Source organism: Sarcophilus harrisii, chromosome 2, assembly GCF_902635505.1.
Source record: "Sarcophilus harrisii chromosome 2, mSarHar1.11, whole genome shotgun sequence".
NCBI classification, from domain to species: domain Eukaryota; kingdom Metazoa; phylum Chordata; class Mammalia; order Dasyuromorphia; family Dasyuridae; genus Sarcophilus; species Sarcophilus harrisii.
In genome coordinates this window covers 503,704,941-503,727,332 of record NC_045427.1, presented here as the reverse complement: position 1 = coordinate 503,727,332, position 22,392 = coordinate 503,704,941, and the positions used below count along the sequence as shown (strand labels likewise).

General features: G+C 37.1%; 1 protein-coding gene across 1 annotated transcript in view; it reads left to right on the top strand.

Annotated features, from left to right (window-relative positions):
• Window positions 1–8,453: 8,453 nt before the first annotated feature.
• Window positions 8,454–22,392, top strand: part of LEO1 (LEO1 homolog, Paf1/RNA polymerase II complex component) — a 69,478-nt gene continuing 55,539 nt past the window's right edge. The window contains exon 1 of the mRNA XM_003755938.4: window positions 8,454–8,746. Coding sequence (XP_003755986.1) covers window positions 8,689–8,746 — 58 coding nt within the window. The 5' untranslated portion in view covers window positions 8,454–8,688. The remainder of the gene's footprint in view (window positions 8,747–22,392) is intronic.

Sequence of the window (22,392 nt, the reverse complement as noted above, 5' to 3'; positions counted from 1 at the left end):
ATTTTAGGAAAATCAATTTAGTGACAGAATACCAACTTTATTGGGGGTAGGCTATTCCTTCATTGAGACTTGACTTTTTAAAAATTTCCATCCTCTTCGCTCCTTTGGGTGAATGGTTTTCTTCTCAATTAGGCCATAGGTAATGGTGAATGCCTGACTCAATGGCAGCCAGTTAGGTCCCTACAGACTCACTCATTTTAGTCCTCTGAGAAACTGTGGTGAATGTATTTTTTTTTCTACTCTAGAAAGTCATTAAAGTAAACCTATTAAAATGATATTCTCTCTTTTGTGAGTACAGATCCCCAGCCAGAAATCTTGCACTGGCAGATATGGCAGTTTTAAATCTTTCTCCCCTGATAGGTTGTTCCAAATTATTTCCCTCAATGCCATACTGAAGCAATCACAGAGAGACAAGCCATTCCTTGGATCAGTAACTTTCTCACTTTTGTTGGAGTGATAAAACAAAGGTAAATGCCTCTCTGATCCTATGGGAAAGCATGAGGTCCCTACTGGGAGAAAAAGGGAAAGAGGTGAGGAGAATGAAAAGTTACTGATCTCAGGATTCAGTAGAGTTTCCTGATGTAGGATTTTTCCTTACCAGGGTTCTTAAATGTCCACGTCACACCAGCTCAGGAATCCCTGTGCCCATTGGGAACCTGCCTGCTCTTCAGGATGACTGCCTTTTCTGGCTCTCTGGCTCCCTGGCTCCTGTCCCTTCTACTTTTAGCTTCCAGAAATTCTAAGGTAAAGAGCCAAAATTCCTCAGGGGATCAAAGAAGAAAATACTGGGAAGTTTCTGCCCAAATAATGCCCCCAAATATCATTCTCCAATATCTCTGATCTCCTTGGATGTGCCTGAAGGTCCTATGGCTAAGAAAGCTCTATTCACTAATTCTTCTTCAGAATTTTCATAAAGCCTGATGAATGAATAGGTTTATTTATAAGTCAAAGGAAACAAATAGTTCTTCTGCAGATCTAGTGGAAAATAAAGATAATTGATTGATTGATTATGGGCAACTCTTCCCTTCTCCACCCCCCCCCTTCATTCTTGTGTAGACTCCCCCCTGGATTTGCCTTTGGTAGGGGATCGCCTTTCTTGTACTTGGCAGTACTTCTCTGCAGTTGTCAGGCACCCTTATTGCTCCTTATCCCTGCTGCTCATTACACTGAGTCTGCAGTTCTGTGGGGCAGGGTTCTGCCTATGATTTACCAGGAAGACAGTGATGTTTCCCTTCCACTGCTCTTAGCCTACTGGTCTCCCTCAGACCCCACAGCCACAGCCAGGAGGGATGTCCCAGAGCTCTTTATCTTCACTTGACTGAGATACTGAACTTCCTAATTCCACTCTTCCTGTAGTACCCAGGAGGGAGCTTCACTTCAGAGATCTTCTTCTGGGAATGCACATTTCCTTTCCTTCCAGTTATCTCTTCAAATCTAGTGACTATCTCTGATACCATCAGGATGGGGCTACTGAAATGATCTGTTTCTCTGAACAGAATGGAAAAAGGATTGATCCAGCTCTGGGTAGAGCTGAAATCTTGTCACTGCTCTAAAGTCATTGCCCTACATACTATTCTAATCAGCCAGCTCAAGGATCCCTTAGGGATGAACTGAACCTCTCTGCTGTCTCCCAGTTCCAACTCTTATTTTTTTAATTGAACGTTTGAAGGATCTGTGCCTTTGTTGGCACTGGGAGAACACATTTCTGTTCTGATTAGAGAACTTCCTTCATCGAGGGTAGAAACTGAATGTTCAGTTCACTCACTTTTCATCCACAACTCTGATTTCAACTCCGTGGAACAAGATGGTCCCTCCAACCTGTCCACGTGTCCCCTAGCCCTTTCCAGTTTCCTTTTATGTATTGTCTTCTCCATTAGAAAGGTAAAGTCCTTAAGGGCAGGCATTTTCTTTTTCTTATTTGTATCCCCAGCACTTAACAGTTCCTGGCACAAAGTAGGGATTTAGTCAATGTTTGTTGAATTGAAATCTTTTGCCAATGCAGATTGCAGATCATCTTTGACTTATTCCATTAAATTCTGGTTGTCTGAGGCATGAGGGTTTGAAGTGACTTACAGCCACGAAACTAGAAAGTATAAGCAATGAGATCTGAAGCCGGGTCTTTCTAACTCAAAGATCAGCATTTTTTCTACTTCTACATAAGTCTAGTTTGAATTCTTGTCTGGAAGTTCCTTCTAACTCCTAATATACACAGCACCACTGGCCTGGGTTCTTGCAAATCATCCCAGTAGTTCAACTTTGCAAAACCACAAAAGATCTCTGAAGAATCGCAGCAAGGAAATTCCTATATATTTTTATCATGCAAAGTGCCATCCATGCAATTTCTACATGCCTAGTCTGAAGAATCACGTGCAACTGGTAAAACTGGTAACTTTTGTCCTACTCCTCCCAAGAATAGAATCTATATTCTTCTATTCATTTATGGAATGTTTCCATCCATATGTTCCTGAATTACTTAATTTATGCAGTTAGAGTCATCTTTTCCAAGAAACCTTTACTAAATCACCTAGCTTCATATTGATGTTCTTTTTTACTTTAGTACTTTCATAATGAGGGCCTTATGCAGACCCAGAATGCCTCAGATAGTGTCTCCAGGTGAGGATGTTAGGGAATGACTTCCCGATGCTTCATATTGATGTTCTTTTTTTTTACTTTATTACTAACAGAAGAGAAATGTTCCTGGAAATGTTCCAAGTTTTGGGAATTGTTATACTAGATTGTAATCTAGAAGACTCATCTTCCTGAATTCAAATCTGGCCTCAGACACTTCCTAAACTGTGTGACCCTGGGCAAGTCACTTAACCTTGTCTGCCTCCTTCTCTGTAATATGAGCTTGAAAAGGAACCATTTTAGTATCTTTGCTGAGAAAACCTCAACCGGAGTGAAGAAGAGCCAGATGTGACGGCAGAACTAAACAACAACAAAACAACAATAACAATAACATTAATGCTTAGACTTTGGGGAATGACCTTCCAGACCATAACTCAATTGTTCAGGACAACAACTCATTCAGTGGTCCTATTATTTAGTTGGTTCTATTAGTGGACCAAAGTTTTGAAAAAACTGAGATAAATATTGAGTCTACTTTATCAGAAAGAATATGACTCAAAGGTATTTTAGGAAAATGTATGTTTATTCTTGCCATATCATTGAAAATCTTTGTAATTGTAAATAAAAGTATTCATTCATCTGGTCAGTGAAACAAATAGAATTCAATACTGGAATTCTTGAGATCTTTGGGGAGATTTTTTTTGGTTTGTTTTGAGGTAATCAGGGTTAAGTGACTTGTTCAGGGTCACACAACTACTATTCATCAAGTATTGGAAACTGATTTTGAACTCAGGTCCTTTTGACTCCAGGACCAGTATACATTTGAATACATATCCACTGTTCCACCTAAGTGTCTCCCTATTGTCAAAATCTTGATCATGCTCCCTGCAGGCATAGTCAAGGACATCATTGCTGGAGAATTTCCTGCAGTCTCTTCTTCAACTCCTGGAGGAATTTTGGTCTGTTTCCTTTTAACTAGTGGGAGGAAGAAGGATAAATGACCTCAGTCAGGGAGCCCAAAGCTGAGGAGCTATCACTAGGAAGAGCAGATAGGTTGTCAGTCCCTGGCAGTTGCTTTAGTCATTGACACCCAAGAAATAGGAGAACTTTGAGGGGAAAGTTATACCAGGCCTTGTTTCAGGAATAGTTTTAATATAAATTGAGTGACATTTTAGTTATATAGTTAGCAAAATTATTATTTTTCCTTAAGATGACCCTTAAGTTATGAAAAAATTGCAAAACCCCTCACTATTGCTTATTTGTATTCATATTGTGTTACTTATTTTGAATGTTATTTAATCAAATTTTTGCTATTCCTTAAAATAAGCTTGTTATATTACAGTTTTTAAAAATCTGTGTAATAGTCTGCCCTATTGACTTTTAGCAAAGAGAAAAGTCCAAAGGGGCAAAAAAAGATAATGGCCTATAAAGGTAAGTCCTTTGGACTCCAAATAAACATTTCACAGACTTTTAATAGCTCAATTGCGTATGAAGGGGCAAGCAAGGACAGTGACTTACCTTTAGGCGATAGGCTGCATTATCTCCTTTTCCTTCCAGCTGCCCATCTGCACAAGATGTCCAGGAATTGGGACCTCTCACTGTGGGCTTCAGAACTGGAATGGACCTTCTCCCCACTTTCCTTCTTGGAGGGGACAAACCTCTGAAGTTCTGACGGAGTTAAAGAGGAGAGCCTCCTGCCAATCCAGGGGTAAGGGTCATCGTCCTAGCAGAAAGAACACAGGGGGATTCCAGCTGACTGAAGAACAGGCAAGGTCCGAGGCTGTGCATCCAGGAGCAAGTCGGGGCGGTCAGAGGGCCAGCAGAGACACCGACTCTTGAGGAGAGTCCGGGCTCCGTGACTGGCACGCCCACTGCTCAGCCGACTAGAGCAGCTGCCAACTGACCTGTACCGCCCGGCCCAACCCTTTGGCCAGATGAGTCAAGCTGCTGTGAGTCTGCGTCAGGTGTGTGGCTTGGGTACAAGCTGTCTCTTCCTTGGGTTTGGCTACTGCGTTTAGTCAACACAGTATATGCCCAAGTACAGATGTATGTATTTTTATACAAACATGTGCATATAAATCAAAATTTATGTTTATTATTCCATATACATATGTAACTATACAATATGTCCCAAAAATATATGTATGTTTATACATATATAACATGTAAAGTAAATTTATACTTGTTTATATATTAAGCCCAAGCACATGTATATATACATATAAATATATGTATATAAACATATTCCATAGTTATTTATACACATGCCCAATTACATATGGTTATATTTAGACACATAAACATACAAAACAAATAAAAACCACATGCCCAAATGCATTCACATATAAGACCATTCCTGTTCACTATCATGCATTCAACCAAATATACACATGTATTTGTTTACACATATAAAAAGTCATGGCCATTATTTTACATACCTATACAATGCCCAGTTATGTATATGTGTATATGTTATTATAGATATTATATGTATAAATAACTTTTATATTTATAATTATATATAAATAGAATATTTATATATTTATATACATATATTTACTCTCACTTGATCCTCACAACAACTCTGTGAGATAAGTACTTTTATCTCCATTTCCTAAAAAGTTGTTTTCACATTTTGTTTGGAATGTTCATTGTAAAATGTTTTGAATTTCAAATTCTTCCCCTCCCTTTAACCTTTCCCCCACCATTTGAGAAGATAAGTAATATGATGTCAATTATATATATGAACCATGTAAAACATTATCTCCAATTTCAGGAAGCTAGTTACAGTGGATAGAGTTCTGGACCTGGAGTCAGGAAACTTCAGTTCAATCTTGCCTCATAAACAAGTTATTTGACCTTTCACCCTCTATTTTCTCATCTATAGGCACTATTTCAGAGAAATAGCATCTATTTCTCTGAGTAGTGTAAGGATTAAATGAGATGTTAGTAAAGTGCCTCGTATATCCTATAAAATTTTGCAGATGCCAAACTGAGGTTGAAAGGAGCCTATTGATGATGGAATTGTATTAGATTAAAAAAAAAGCTCTGTTTTAAAAAGGGTCTAATTTTAGCTCTAAATATAAAATCCCCTTGAAAAAGAAGATCAGAAATATTAAATGACATGGCCACAGTTACATAGGTAAATAGACATTTTCAAGGTATTTTTATAATGCTGCATCTTTTAATATTATAATTTTAAATAATATTAAAATTTTAAAATATTTTAAAAATTATAATTTACCTACTAATAAGTTTTTTAAAAATCTAAATAATTCTTCATTTCTTACACATTTCTTAACACTTCATACATACAGGAATCCTAAAAGCACAGGGTTTATGTGTTTGCTTCTAGTCTTGTCTCCAAAGTCTTATTTAGTGGATGAAAAAAAATTCCATAGGAGTTTTAAATGGTAAATTTTTATTTTAGACATTCAACAAGGATAAATCAAGTAATAAATGATATAAGTTGTGCTAAATACTAGGGTTACAAAGAAAGGTAAAACTGTTGTTCTTGATCTCAAGAAGCTCAAATGAGGCAGTATACAAATTAGAAATCTAATTTGATACATAGTCTAAGGGTGAGAGTATGAGAGTTACTAAGGTAGTGGCTGTTTTGAATAGAGAGAACAGAGGATATACGAGATGTATTGAGAATATAGCAATAAGGTGACTTGGTGGATTAAGGGATTGGATAAAGAGTGAGAGTGAAAGAGGAATTGAAAATAAATACATTTACATTTTACTGGCATATTATCTATCCAATAATATCCAAAAAGATACAGAAAAAAGTGAAATTTAAAAATTGTGATAGAGGGTCAACCATTATGCTTTCTAGTCAGAATATAGGGAAGGATGAACTTACTCATTGGCCAATTTTCAGTTGAAATTTATTAGCACAATAATATTGGGTGTTGAGGATATAGCAGATGTATTGAGAATATAGCAGTAAGGTGACTTGGTGGATTAAGGGATTGGATAAGAAGTAAGAGTGAAGGAGGAGTTGAAAATAAATACATTTACATTTTACTAGCATATCATCTATCCAATAGTATCCAAAAAGATACAGAAAAAAGTGAAAATTAAAAATTGTAATAGAGGGTCAACCATTATGCTTTCTAGTCAGAATATAGGGAAGGATGAACTTACTCATTGGCCAATTTTCAGTTGAAATTTATTAGCACAATAATATTGGGTGTTGAGGATATAGCAGATGTATTGAGAATATAGCAATAAGGTGACTTGGTGGATTAAGGGATTGGATAAGAAGTAAGAGTGAAGGAGGAGTTGAAAATAAATACATTTACATTTTACTAGCATATCATCTATCCAATAATATCCAAAAAGATACAGAAAAAAGTGAAAATTAAAAATTGTAATAGAGGGTCAACCATTATGCTTTCTAGTCAGAATATAGGGAAGGATGAACTTACTCATTGGGAATTTTCAGTTGAAACTTATTAGCACAATAATATTGGGTGTTGAAGTATATATATATATACTTATTTGCTTTTTTGGAAATTTCCCCAAAAGATGCTGTGACAAATTACATATTATAATGTACACATTTAGAGTATTATATTTCACATTATAAAATGATTTATTAAGACCTTCCTTTAAGATATGAGCTTAAAAAAAAAAAGATAGGAGCTTTCTCTATGCCTCTTCATTTGGATTCAGAGGCTCAGGATTCCAATCCAAAATCCAGCCATCTTTTCACTGAACCATAAGGTCCATTTCACTTGTATACATCTGTACAAACCTGCATGTCTCCTGCTTGCTTTGTAAAGTGCATAAAATCAAAAGCTAATAGTTTTCCCATTGATTGTATTATAGTTTAGAAATAGTTTATCCATATCTCTGACTAGTCTACAATTAGCAGTGGATCTTAATATCTTCATTTTAAATTTCTTTTGTTTCCTCAGTCTAAGATTTTTCCTTTTGCTGCTGAACAGATCATAGACCCTCAAGATTCTTGGAACAGACAGGATGTTAGATATCCTGTTTTTTTAGAAATGTTTCTTTATAAGGGACTGAATCCCGGAGAGGGCAAGTGATTTTGTCAGAATCTGGATTTTTGGATCCAGAGGACCTGGCTCTTGTTATGTTTGTTGCCTGTCTTTGTTTACCTGTGTTTGGCCGTGTCTAGTTCAGAGTAGGTACTATTTTAATAAATGCTTGATAACCGGCTGATTTGTGGGTGTGTAGTGGGATTTAGGGCTAGTCATTTAATCTCTTGGGGGCTAAATTTCCCTCTCTGTAGACAGAGTTGGAAAACAATGGCTCCAATGTCTGAACCCATGAAATGCTCATGTTACATACGAAAATCTTTCTGGAACACCATAAAATATGCATTTTCTCTCAGGCCTGGGATAATCAATTTTAACTTCTCTTAACCAAATCCTTATAAGCACAGGAAGCCATCTGGTTTTCGTTAGGGATGAGTGTCGATGGCCACGGGACAGGACAGAACTTGTTGGACAGTTTCATCAACTCACTTGAGCAAGAACCGTTAGGAAAAAGAGTCATTTTGTATTTATTTGAACAGTCAGTCCAAGACTCCTCCTTTCCCACTCTGTAATTTGCCCCACATCTGAAATCTGGCAAGCCTGGCTGGCAGGAGACCTCGCCCATCCTTGACCTTAATTGCTCCCTGAACAAATGCGCTAAAAGTTTTAAATAATGGCTTTTAAATTAATTTTTATAAAAAGAGTCATTCGTCATTAATGTCCTAAGTCAGAAACGTATTAGCACATCGCAGCAATACCAGGTTTTTTCTAAGACGGAAACAAAACTCAATAAAAGTAGAAACAAAGGATTTTCAACTTGGCACTGCATCACAGTGACCTCGTTTATTCCCCCAACTCTAGCCAACTAGGGCAGTCCATTCAGCGTAGCCCCTCCCACCCAGAAGCCCCTCCCACCCACGCCAGTCCCTCCCACTTATGACTCTCCCATTCTTGGAGACTTGGGGCGGGGCTGGCGCGGAAGGCGGATCCAGGGGGAGGGAGAAGACACGCTCTCTTTATTTGCTTAGCTATGTTTTTTTGCGACGGTGTCGTGAGGCGCGCCGGTTTCTTGCCGTAAAGAAAGCTAGGCACCGGCTGCTGGGGCTTCAGGATGGCCGACATGGAGGATCTGTTCGGGAGCGACGTGGAAAGCGACATCGACCGCAAAGGTCGGGCTGGGACTGCTGCTTAGATATCTGAGGAAGGTGGGGATAGGCCGGGAGGGCTTGCGCGCCGGCACGGTGTGGGAAAGGGGGGAGCCCCTCGGCTGTCGGGGCCTGTTCTTCCTCTAATACGCCTCCTCCGGAGCCTGCGGCCAGAGCCCTCCGCGATCGCCGGCGGCGGGCGCGCGGCCCGAGCCGAGGAGGCCCGAGGGGAAAGCTGCTTGATCCGGCCGGGCCCTCCCCCACCCCCTGGCGGCCCTGATCATCTCCTCACGGTGGGGAGAGGGGAGGATGCTGGGGGGGGGGGGGGGAGGGCGCTCTCGCCAGGGCCAGAGAAGGAAGCAGTCGGGACGGACGGGGGGGGCTACATAGCGGAGATGGGTGAGGGCGCTCTCGCCAGGGCCAGAGAAGGAAGCAGTCGGGACGGACGCTGTTAGAAGTTAGGTGCACTATTTAAATGTGGGGAAGATGGATAGAAGACTTCGAGATTGGGAGAAAGACAGGGGACGGATGGAGACGGCAGATTTGTGATTGTGGGAGAAGAGCCGGGAGATTGGTGGGAGAGAGAGAAGGGACACATGTAGAGAATATTTGAGCTTTAAGGGCATGCGTAGGAAAGTATTACAATGTCCTGTTTGTTCTTCAGTCCAGGACCTCAGTACTTCTCACTGGGACTACTGAAGGAGCTTCCTAGTTGGTCCTCTTGTGTCTTCTCTCTTCCTTCTCCACTCAGTCCTCCAAATAGCTTCCTTGTTCGCGTTCCTAAAGCATGGATTTGGCCAAGGCTTAAAGAATCGTCTCTTTCATCTAGTTAAAAAAAAACTAAATAATTTAAATAAATGGATAAATGGAGGGATAACAGGTGTGGTTTCTGTCAGTCTGACATGTTAAAGATCTTAGCTCAAAAGACCAAAGTCTCCCACTATATCCAGAGCTGTCTCCAGTCCCTCTGACCTGTGTCTGGCCACGGTACCCAGATGGCTCTGGAGGGGAAATGAGGCAGGTGACCTTGCGCAGCCTTCTCTCACTTAAATCCAATTCATGGCATCTGATTTCATAGTCCTGTTCTAGAATGAAGGACAAACAACAGAAACCTCTGCTTAAAAAGCTCCAGGACCTCCTGATTGCCTACTGTGGAATAAAATATTATTAATTTATTTTGACATTTAAAGCCCTAAACAGTTTGGTCCCATCCTAGCTTTTTCTTTTATTCAGTGAGCATATATTAAGTAGCAACTAAACATTTGGGAAGGCAAATACTTGAGCTTTTAATAGTCTCAACTTTCAGGGAAAGGACTGAGACTTTCTTTTTACTGAAACTTAAATTTTACTGGGATAGAGAATTGGAGATGTAAAATTGTGGCAGGAGTCTTTTTCTGACTATTCATTATATAGAGGTGTCCCTGGAATTTCAGTTTCAACTGAACCTTTCTAGTTTCTCCCTTTCATGAGCTCCCTGGTCTAGTTCACCTGACGATCTTGTTCTTCAAATAAGATGTTCCACTTTCCATTTCTTTGCTTCCTATTTCCCAAACCTGGAATTTACTCCCTCTTTATTTAAGCTTCATAAAATCCCCATCTTCCTTCAAAGCTCAGCTCAAGTTGAATTTTCAGGATATATATATTTCATAATAGGAGTTGCTAATGTCTACCCAGTCTCTATTACAGTTCACTTATTTTGCATTTATTTAGATGTGTGAATGTTGTTACCTGATTAAATAAATATATAGGTGCTTTGAAATCAGAGATACTGTTTTTGTGGTCTGTAGCATGTTTCCTGATACAAAAGTGCTTAATAAATGGTGATTGTGTCAATGGAGTCTATATTAGGAAGCTTTCATTTGAAAGAGCTCTGCTTAGATGGAAGGAGAATAAGTAGTTGATAGAATAAGGGGTATATTGAAAATATGTTGAAATTTCAGCATGGATAAAAGTAGATAGGGGTGGAACTACTCTTGTGAGGTTATCTGTTCTTGTTCCTTATTCTCCTTGTTCTTTCTTTGACATTTGACACTCTTGACTATTCTTTCCTTCTAAAGATTTCTTCCTTTCTGTCCCCTTTGGCTTTTATGACTTGATTCTTGGTTCTTACTTGTTTGACTTTTCCTTTTCTTATCTCTTGCTGGTTCATTTGCTTATTCATGTCACTCAGGTACCTTCCAATACTGACTTCCATGCTCTTCTGATTTTTTTTTTCTCTACTACTTTGGTGATCTTAATTAAACTCTTTTGACTTCACTTATACTCTTTATTCAAATGACTTCCAAATCTTTAGCACAGAATCATAATATCCCAGAAGCTGTCTAATCTAACACATATCTGAACAAGAATCCTTTGTCACATCATTGATTGTTGCCCTTTGTTCTCAGAAGACCAAAATGACATCACTATGTTGGAGTCAAGGTATAGGGTCTCCAACTGAGTTGGATCAATGTGAACTTGGAATACTCTACCACATTTCAAGCACATATAGTCCTCATGAACACCTAGAATGGAAATATCTCTAAATTAGTACATCTCACTGTTTTTTTAGCTACTATAATTCTGCTTTGCTCTAGAGCCCAATGCCTTCTTTTGATGCAGGCAATCCACAATGGGCTGTCTTTTGCCAGTGTCTCCTATGTTACATAATTGATTCTGAAGTTCTTCAGAAATCTTGAGAATGTCCTTATACTGACTCTTCTGGCTTCTATATGAGCACTTGCCTTGTCTGGGTTCTCCATGTTTTTTAGATACATGAACATTTGGCATTTGAACAATACGTCTAGCCTATTGGTGTTGTGCTCTCTGTAGTAGATTTTGAATGCTTGGCCAAGATACTGAGGTCCTCGGTATCTGGTACCGTATCTCACCAGATCATCTTCAGAATATTCCTAAAACAATTCAGTTTCCTGTCATGGTACGGATATACCATCCAGGTTTCACAGGCATATAGCAGTGGGGTCAGCACAATGGTTCTGTAGACATTCAGCCTAATACCGCTTTTCTCCTGCCCTTTCCTTCTGACCCCCTCAGACACTTTGGTGTCTTTGGTAATGTTTATATCAACCTCATCATCTTTATGTCCTTGGAAAGTATATGCCAAGGTAAATGAACTTTGCTGTAATTGATGACTTTACCTGTGGTTGATGTGATGCTGGCTGTGGAGAACCTGTTTTCTGGTAGAGAACCTCATGTTAGTTTTAGGCCTGAGTTAGCAAAAGCAATAGAACATTGATCTGCACTTTGTTGTATCTCAGCTTCAGTGGATGCCTTAGAGTACAGAATCAAATGCAAATAAAAAAAATCATGTGCCAACTCTCCCTTTATAGCATATTCAGCTCTATCTAGATTATCAAGGTTATCTAGATCTCTGCTTGAGGATCTATAGTGAGAGTGATGCTACTTCCTGAGGCCATCTAGGGATAGCTCCAATGATTAGAAAGCTTGTCCTTACACCTGTCTCTTAGCAAATTCTTCTGATTTTTTCTTTTGGGGTGAAGCAAATCAATTCTAATTTTTATTCCAAGAGAAAGCCCTTTCCCCTCAAAGTTTTTTTTTTTTTTTGAGGCTAATCATCTTTAGTTCTTTGATCAATTCATCTTCATGACATTATAATTGGCTCTCTTGAATATCTTCCTTTGAATGTCTTCTATCTGGTTAATGTCTCTTCTAAAATATGGGGCCTAGAAGTGAACACAAACATAGGCAGGGGCACAGTGGGATTATTATTTTCCTATTCCCTGGACATTATTACTTTGCTAATTTTAAGCTTGCAATTCAATAAAGCTTCTAGATATTTTCTAGAAAGTGCTGCTAAATAGCCATACCTTTCATATCTTATACATGTAAAGCTGATACATTTATTTCTATGAAATTTTGTCCTATTCTTTTCTATTCAGTGTTCTAGCCTCTTAATATTACTAGCATTCTTTTGGATTTTTATTGTCTTCCATTGTGTAAGCTGTAACAGCTTTTGGACTTCGGCGAATTTGACAAACATGTCATTAGTAGTTTTATCCAAGTTATTGGTAAAAATATTAAATAACACAGGGCCAAGCATAAATTCTCATAGTCAATGTACTAGACCTCCTTCCAAGTTGACATTGAACTATTTAGTGAATGTTTTGGGTTAGACCATTCAAACGCTTCTGGAACTGCTTAATTATATTAACTTAGCCACAAGAATAACATGTCAAAATTTTGGCAAAGCTTATCTTTTAGTATTCCCTTGTTCTATTACTGTAATTAATCTCGTCAAAAAAGGTGTTCTGCTACTCTAATCTTGTCCAAAAAGGTAAGGAAATTAACATGACATGATCTCATTTTTTAGGAATAATTTTTTTTTTTTAATTTTTTTTTTACCTTTTGTCTTAGCACCTCCCTACTCCCCTGAGCAGGGAATTATCCCTTTTTGTTGTTGTTCAGTCATGTCTGACTCTTTGTGACCCCATAGACCATAGCACACCAGGACCTTCTATCATTCACTATATCTTGAAATCTGTTCAGCTTCATGCTTATTGTTTCGTGACATTATCTATTCATCATGTCCTCTTCCATCCCTTTTTGCTTTTGGGTTTAGTCTTTCCCAACATCAGAGTTTTTTTCCTATGTTTCCCATCTTTTCATTATGTGGCCAGAATATTTAAGCTTTAGCTTCAGCGTTTGACTTTCTAGTGAATAACCTGGATTAATTTCTTTAAGTATTGACTGATTTGATCTTTTTGCTGTCCAAGATACTCTCAGAAATTTTCTCCAGAATATGTTTAGAAGAATTGCACATCTGTAACCTATATTGGATTACTTGTTATCTCGGGGAGGAAGGGAGAAAAATGTGGCACATAGGGTTTTTGTATGTTGAAAAGTATTTTCCTTGTATTTTGAAAAATAAAAAGCTATTTTAAAAAAGTTTTCTGCAGAGTCACAATTCAAAAGTATTGTTTCTGTTGTGGCACTGAATTTTCCTTATAATCCAATTGTCACAACTATACATTGCTACTGGAAAAACAGTAATTTTGACTATATGAATCTTTGTCTGCAAGGTTATATCTGCTTTTTAAATGAGAAGACCAATTGAACACGGTTTTGTAGAATCTGTTTTCGTTGAAACCATATTGGCTTTTTTTGTTCACCACTTCACTTTCTAGTTTTTGATAACCATGTTTTTTTTATCAACGTTTTAGGATTTTGTCCAGAGTCAAAATCAAGCTTACTAGCCAATAGTTTTAAATTCCATTTTTACTTTTTTGACTTTGGGACAATTTATCTTTTCTAGTCTTTTAACACTTCTTTTTTCCAGTCTTTCACGATCATTCTGCAGGATTTTCAACAATCCCTTTTTAGTATTGGCTATAGTTCATCTGACATAAACTTATCAAGGGGAGCTGGATAATCTTTTAGTATCTTCTCGTCTTGGATATTGACTACTTATTGGCTATTTTTGTTCCTTTTTTTTTTTTTTTTTTTTTAGTCCAAAGGTCATTCTCCTTGGTAGAGAAAATAAAAAGCAAAGTAAGTCAGAGCCAAGTAGCTCTACCTTCTCTGTTATTATTTTTTTATCATTCCATCCTCTGTGAACAATGTGGTTCCAGCTCTTAAAATTGCCTTTTTTCTTTTTTTTTTTTTAATTGAAGCTTTTTATTTTTAAAACATATGCAGGGATAATTTTTCAACTCAGTTTTTTCCTTGCAATTCCAATTTTTGTGTTCCAATTTTTCCTCCCTTCTCCCCACTCCCTCCCTAGATGGCAAGTAATCCAATATATGTTAAACATGGTAAAAATATATGTAAATCCAATATAGGCATACATATTTATACAATGATCTTGCTGCACAAGAAAAATAAGATAAAAAATGGGAAAGAAAATAAACTTTGAGCAAACAACAACAAAAGAACTGAAAATACTATGTTGTAATCCACACTCAGTCCCCACAGTCCTCTCTCAGGGTGGAGATGGCTCTCTTCATCACAAGATTATTAGAATTGGCCTGAATAATCTCATTGTTGAGAAGAGCCATGTCCATCAGAATAGATCATCATATCATCTTTTTGTTGCTGTGTACATTGATCTCCTTACATCAGTTCTTGTTTCTCCAGAATTGCCTTTTTTCTTAATGCAACTTTTTAAAAAAATAACTTTTTAGTAATGTCTTTTTTTTTGGTCATCATTTCCCTCCAGTATTTCTTCCTCTGCCTCTCCCAGACAACCATCCCCTATAACAGATAGTATTTTTAAATACAAAAGAAAAAGAGGAATAAAATCAGTAATATCAATCGCTGCATTGGAAAATTCAGAAAAGGCTCAATGTGCAACACCTGTGGTCTTCCCATTTCTTTGAAGATAATGCTTGGTCTTATAGTTTTGCTACATCTACTTTTGATTATTTTGTTATATGGCTTTCCATTTACGTTGTTGTAGTCATTGTATATATTGTTTTTTTAACTTTGGTGACTTCATTTTATATACTTCAGTGTGGTTTTTTTTAAAAAAAAAAAAAAAAACAATCCTTTTTTGTTATCCTTAGCATTCCCTAGAAATCTCAGCTCTTGGAGCATTAACATTTCTGCTACTATTCTTTGTATTTATCCTTTGCAATCTGTTCTTATTTTCATTTCCTATACATTTCTTTTAAAAATCTAAGTTTATTTGAAACTCTTTAGATAGTTCTTCTTTTCCCCCAAGGATCAATAATTTGTTCCCCCCCCCCCTTTTTTTTTTAAACTTTTTCCCAGCTACCTGATGCCGTTCTTACTTAGATGGCTTATCTATACTTTAAACTCAACTGGTCAATAGTTAGTATTTTCTTCAACCTTTTTTTCCCCACATAATAATAACTCATGATTAATATTCTCATTTTATGTAGATGAGAAAATAGACCCAGTATATATTATTTTCTCAGTCACTTTAAAAATTGATTCTATCTCTTCAGTATCTCTTGCACTCATCCACCTTTTCCTACTCATTCTACAACTATCCTAGACTAGGCATTATTACTTGATAATTGAGCTTCCAGTACATACCAGCTACCCCCACTTAAGAGTCCTTATCATCTTTTGCCTGGATGAATGCAATTATTTCCTAATTTATGTCCTTGCATCTATTTTCTTCTGTTTTCAGTCCATTTCCATACAACTGCTAAATTGATATTCTTAAAGCAAGATATGATTGTGTCACTCTTTGTTCAGGAAATTTCAGTGACTCCCAGTTGCCTGTAGGATAATATACAAATTTCTTTGTTTGGAATTTAAAGCCTTTCATAGTCTGATTAATCTGTTTTTTTATACTCTTTACATAAGATTCCTCACATGTTCAGTGCTCCAGCTAAACCAGCCTGCTTGTTATTGTTTGCCTAGAGCCTTTCATTTGCTAGCTTTGGACCGGCTGGCTGTTTCTCATGCTTGCAATGCTTTCTTTCCTTACCTTTGCCTTTTGGTACTCCTGGTTCTCTTCAGGGCTGAGCTGCATTGTCACCTCCTTCAGAAGACTTTTTCTGATCCTTGGTTGTTAGTGCCCATGAAATTACTTTGTATATATTTTCTTTTCTTTTTTAATTATAGCTTTTTATTGACAAAACATATACATGGGTAATTTTTCAACATTGACCCTTGCAAAACCTTCCATTCCAACTTTTCCCCTCCTTTTCCCCCACCTCTTCCCCTAGATGGCAGGTAGTCCAATACATGTTAAATATGTTAAGTATATGTTAAATACAATATATGTTGTATATATTTTCAGTATACTCCATGATGAATGTATTTTGTCCTCATAACTTCTCCTAGTAGAAAAGCGCTCCCTGATGACAGAAGCTTTCCCACATTTGTAATTATACTCTCCAGTTCATAGTAGGCACTCAATAAATGTTTATTGATTGGTTGTAGTTCCATCCATTACCTTTTTCATTCTTTTGAAATGTTTCCCTCTTTTAGATCTTGAAAATATATCCTTGAGTACCTTTTAAACATTTGTTTGGCACAAATTTCTTCTGAGTGCAGTTAGGTCAGTCTGTTTCTTTCATTTTCCTTGAGTTGCCATTTCTACTTCCTCATTGCACATAGGAATTGAGCTATTAGATTATAAGGTTGTTGAAGATAAGAATGGATTGCTATAAAAAGTTTGGTAAAACTTTTCCATTTTGAATCTGTTTGTCCTTCCACGTTCATCTATAAATGATCTTGTGATAGTCTTTAGTTTCATGCAAGTTTTTCTTTAGAGTCTTTACCCTGTTGACTAATTTTTATTTTTCTGTGAGGTATTTATTTGGGCTTTCTGTCATTTTTCTGAGTAATGTTTTGTGAGTGAGGTGCTATTTTAATGCCATTTTGCCCTTGTGCGGCTTAGCAAATGTTCAGGGTAGTCAGTCAATTAATGAATATTTATTAAGCGCTCACCTTGTGCTTGGCACTGTGACACATACCTGAAGATAAAAAGAGAAAAGTGAAATGGTTCCTGATCTCAAGGAGCTTATATTCTAATCTCTCCTTTTATTTTTAGAATTTCAAGTTTGGTATTTGATTGGGGGTTTTTAATTCTTTTTCTAGTATTTTTAGTTGGAAGTCCAATTCATTGATCTTCTCTTTCTCTATTTTATGCAAGTAAGCATCTAGAGATATAAAATTTACCCTTATTATTGCTTTGGCTACATCCTACAAATTTTGTTATGTTGTCTCATTGTCATTCTCTTGAATGAAATTATTGATTTACTGTTTCACTCATTCATTCTTTAGGATGAGATTATTTAGTTTCCAATTATTTTTTAGTCTGTTTTTCCCTGGCCTTTTATTGAAAGTAATTTTATTGCATCGTGAGCTGAAAAAAAAATGCATTTATTATTTCTGCCTTTTTGCTTTTGATTTTGAGGTCTTTATGTCCTAAAATATAGTCAGTTTTTGTTTAGGTTCCATGAACTGCCTAGAAGAAAGTGTACTCCTTTCTATCTCCATTCAATTTTCTCCAAAGATCTATCATATCTAGTTTTTCTAGTATTCTATTTACCTCTTTAACATCCCATCCTCCAGCTCTCTTCTTGAGGAAAATATTAATGTAATAAAAAATATTAGGTTTTTGAGTAATCTATAAGTTTGATAATCATTTAAGCTTAATAAACTTAAACCACATTTTCTATTGTGATTTTTGCTGTTTATTCCTCTGTATACTTTCAAATTGAAGTAACCAGTATTTATGTATACCAAGTGCCTTCACTTCTTTCCCTTTCTTCCCAGTGTCAACCCTCTCATTAACCAATAGAGCAGCGTTACACTGCTCTATTCTCTATAATTCCTTGTCCTATTGCTGCTCATCCCTTGTCTTGTTACACCCTAGCCTAAGATTTCTCCCATCATTTTCCTCCTCCATTCCTAATTATGGGCACATGAATGAAGCCAAAGGAAGTCACACAATCAAGTTTTTTGAGTACATAACAAATTATGCAATTATATTATGTGAATAACTTTAACTGGGCCCTTATTGCCTCAAGGAGGTCTTTTTCTTTCTCTTTATTTTAATCTTCATAAAGCTTATTTTAAATCTTTTCTTCTTAATCCTCTCATACCTTTCCTTATGCCCACCCTCTTTGCTGAGTTTCTTCCCAACTTTGAAAATTTAGACTTTTTACGATGAATGCTTTCTTCTCTCAAATTCTCTTGATATGAATTTTTGCTTAATGAGTTGGCCCCTTTCCTCACCAAGGGCAACATTCTTTGTGAAACATTAGTCCTATTACTTCCCTTTTTCTCTTGCAACTTGACACCTTAATGATCCCCTCTTTTTCATTTTTAACCTCTCCCTACATACTGGTTCCTTTCATAGTGCCTTTAAATATGCCCAACTCTTTCTCATTCTTAAGAAAAAATTTCATTAGATTGTCTCATTCCTCAAGCTACTGTCTTTTATCTCCTTTCTTTCTCATCCAGACAAACCACCAACATCATCACCACCTTGATCAGCATTTCTATCCTCAGACTCTGAGAAGACTCATAAGACTGAACTCAAGAGCCTTTGAGATAGCAATGCTTCTAAGTCAGTATGTTTAATTGTTATTCTGTTGAGAAAACAGCCTGGTAACTACTCCTGCAGATGCTGCACCCAGATCTATTTATCCCTCAAATAAAGTCTTATCACCAAAGCCTTTAGCACTGTATGGTCCGACATCAGAAATGGAAACTTTGATCAACTGAAATGATATTAAAGCCGAGATATTAATTACTATCTGCTTTGCTACTGACCCTTAAGGACCACAGGGCCTTTCCAGCTGACTAGCAGCCAAAACTTTCCATGCATGTTGTTCCCCCAATAGATGTGACCTCTGAGAGCCTGGTCTGTCTTTTCAGTTTGATATCCCTAGCCCTTAGCACAGTTCTTCTAACTTAGTGAAGTGCTTAAATACGTCATTCATTCAGTCATTTATTCTGACTAACTAGAAATAATTTCTAGAATAGGCTGTCAACATTTATTTCCTCCAATTTCTCTCCTCTTATTCACTCCTCAACCCTTTGCAGTGTAGCTTTGGATCCCATCATTCAACTGAAGTTTTCATGTTTGATTGTCTTTTATTAGTCTTCACCCCTCTAGAGGACTTCTCTGATGTATTTGAGACTGATAATTATCTTCTGGATGCTCTCCTCACTCAGTTTTCATGAGGCTGGTTCTTTTGCTTGGTTCTTTCCCTACCTGTCTTGACAGCTCTTGCTGGTTTATCATCCATATCATGCTCCTTAACTTTGGGTGTTTCCCAAGGTTCTCATCTCTATATTCTCTAACTTGATGACCTTATTAGCTCATATGAGTTTTATTTTCTCTATGCAAATAGCCATAGATCTCTATAGAAGCCCCAGCCTCATCCTTGAGCTTCAGTATTATATTACCTACTGCCTTTTGGACCTTTTTTCTTTTTTCCTTTCTATCTCCCTCCTTCCCTCCCTCCCTCTCTCCCTCTCTCCTTCTCTCCTTCCCTCCCTCCCTCTCTCCCTCCCTTTCTAAGTCAAGCTGCTCCTTCTTTCTTTCTTTCTTTTTTTTTTAATAGCTTTTTATTTACAAGTTACATGCATGGGTAATTTTACAGCGTTGACAATTGCCAGACCTTTTGTTCCAATTTTTCCCCTCCTTCCCCATCCCCTCCCCTCGATGGTAGGTTGACCAATACATGTTGACTATGTTAAAGTATAAATTAAATACAATATAAGTATACATGTTATTTTGCTGTACAAAAAGAATTGGACTTTGAAATAGTGTACTATTAGCCTGTGAAGGAAATCAAAAATGCAGGCAGACAAAAATATAGGGATTGGGAATTCTATGTAATGGTTCATAGTCATCTTCCAGAGTTCTTTCACTGGGTGTAGCTGATTCAATTCATTACTGCTCTATTGGAACTGATTTGGTTCATCTCATTGCTGGAGATGGCCACGTCCATCAGAATTGATCATCATATAGTATTGTTGTTGAAATATATAATGATCTCCTGGTCCTGCTCATTTTACTCAGCATCAGTTTATGTAAGTCATTCCAGGCCTTTCTGAAATCATCCTGCTGGTCATTTCTTACCAAACAATAATATTCCATAATATTCATATACCACAATTTATTCAGCCATTCTCCAATTGATGGGCATCCACTCAGTTTCCAGTTTCTGGCCACTACAAAGAAGACTGCCACAAACATTCGTGCACATACAGGTCCCTTTCCCTTCTTTAAGATTTCTTTGGGATATAAGCCCAGTAGAAACACTGCTGGATCAAAGGGTATGCACCATTTGATAACTTTTTGGCTGGTTCTTATTTCTTATAGAACAATAATATTCCATTACATTCATATTATTAGAAATACACTCTTGACACTGAAAATCAGATATCAAGGAAAATTTATTAAAGAAAAATCTTAAGGAATCATTTTAATGTTTCCAGCCAGAAGCGGACTCCAGTCCTCTAAGAGGGAACACTGAGCACAGAAATTGGGAAAAACTTTATACTTGTTAATTGATGCAGCCCTTTCAGACAACAGATTGGTCCATTCTTTCCTAGTTATAATCGTTCTAATAAGACCACTACATGTTTCCCCCTAAATATATAAAAACATGTTCCCCCTACCTCATTATGTTATTTAGTATGTGTTTTTAATATTCAAATAGCCTATTAAACAGGAACATTTGTAATTTGGTCAAGTCAGGTTATTGACTCCAACTAGTTTGGGCTGGGTTGGTTATCGTAGATTTGTGGTTTTATCAAAACCATAAGATGTTCTGATTGGCTGAATCTACCTGTACTTTCCTAGCTCCCCAATTCCTTGTTTGCTTAAGGCTTCTTTTGATCACATGATTGTTCTGTGAATCCTAACTTTCCTTAACCTCTCACATTCTGAAAACCTCTTGGTCAGTCAGTGGTATCCACTGTCCTATATTGCTTGAAAGCTTGCAACATCTGTGGAAACTCAACTTTTTAAAAAATTATAACTTTTTATTGACAGAACATATGCCTGGGTAATTTTTTTACAACATTGTCTCCTGCACTCACTTCTTTTCTGACTTTTCCCTTCCCTCCCTCCACCCCCTCCCCCAGATGACAAGCAGTCTTATACATGTTAAATATGTTATAGTATATCCTAGATATAATATATGTGTGCAGAACTGAACAGATCTTGTGTTGCACAGGAAGAATTGGATTCAGAAGGTAAAAATAACCTGAGAAGAAAAACAAAAATGTAAACTGTTCACATTCATTTCCCAGTGTTCCTTCTCTGGCTGTAGCCGATTCTGTCCATCATTAATCAATTGGAACTGAATTAGATCTTCTCTTTGTTGAAGATATCCATTTCCATCAGAATACATCCTCATACAGTATTGTTGTTGAAGTGTATAATGATCTCCTGGTTCTGCTCATTTCACTTAGCATCAGTTCATGTAAGTCTCTCCAGCCTCTCTGTGTTCATCCTGCTGGCCATTTCTTTCTTTCTTTCTTTTTTTTTTTTTTTTAAATTTATTATAATAACTTTTTATTGACAGAACCCATGCCAGGATAATTTTTTACAACATTTTTACAACAATTTTTTACAGCTTTTTACAACAAAAGCTAACAACCCTTGCACTCACTTCTGTTCCGATTTTTCCACTTTCTCTCTCCACTTCCTCCACTAGATGGCAAGCAGTCCTATATATGCAGTACATCCTAGATATAATATATGTGTGCAGAACCAAACAGTTCTTTTGTTGCACAGGGTGAATTGGATTCAGAAGGTAAAAATAACCTGGGAAGAAAAACAAAAATGCAAATAGTTTACATTCGTTTCCCAGTGTTCTTTCTTTGGGTGTAGCTGTTTCTGTCCGTCATTGATCAATTGAAACTGAATTAGGTCTCTTTGTCAAAAAAAATCCACTTCCATCAGAATACATCTTCATACAGTATCGTTGCTGAAGTATATAATGATCTCCTGGTTCTGCTCATTTTGCTTAGCATCAGCTCATGTAAGTCTCTCCAAGCCTCTCTGTATTCATTTCTTACAAAACAATAATATTCTAAAACATTCATATATCACAATTTACCCAACCATTCTCCAATTAAGGGCATCCACTCATTTTCCAGTTTCTAGCTACTACAAACAGGGCTAACACAAACATTTTGGCACATACAGGTTCCTTTCTCTTCTTTAGTATCTCTTTGGGGTATAAGCCCAGTAGTAGCATTGC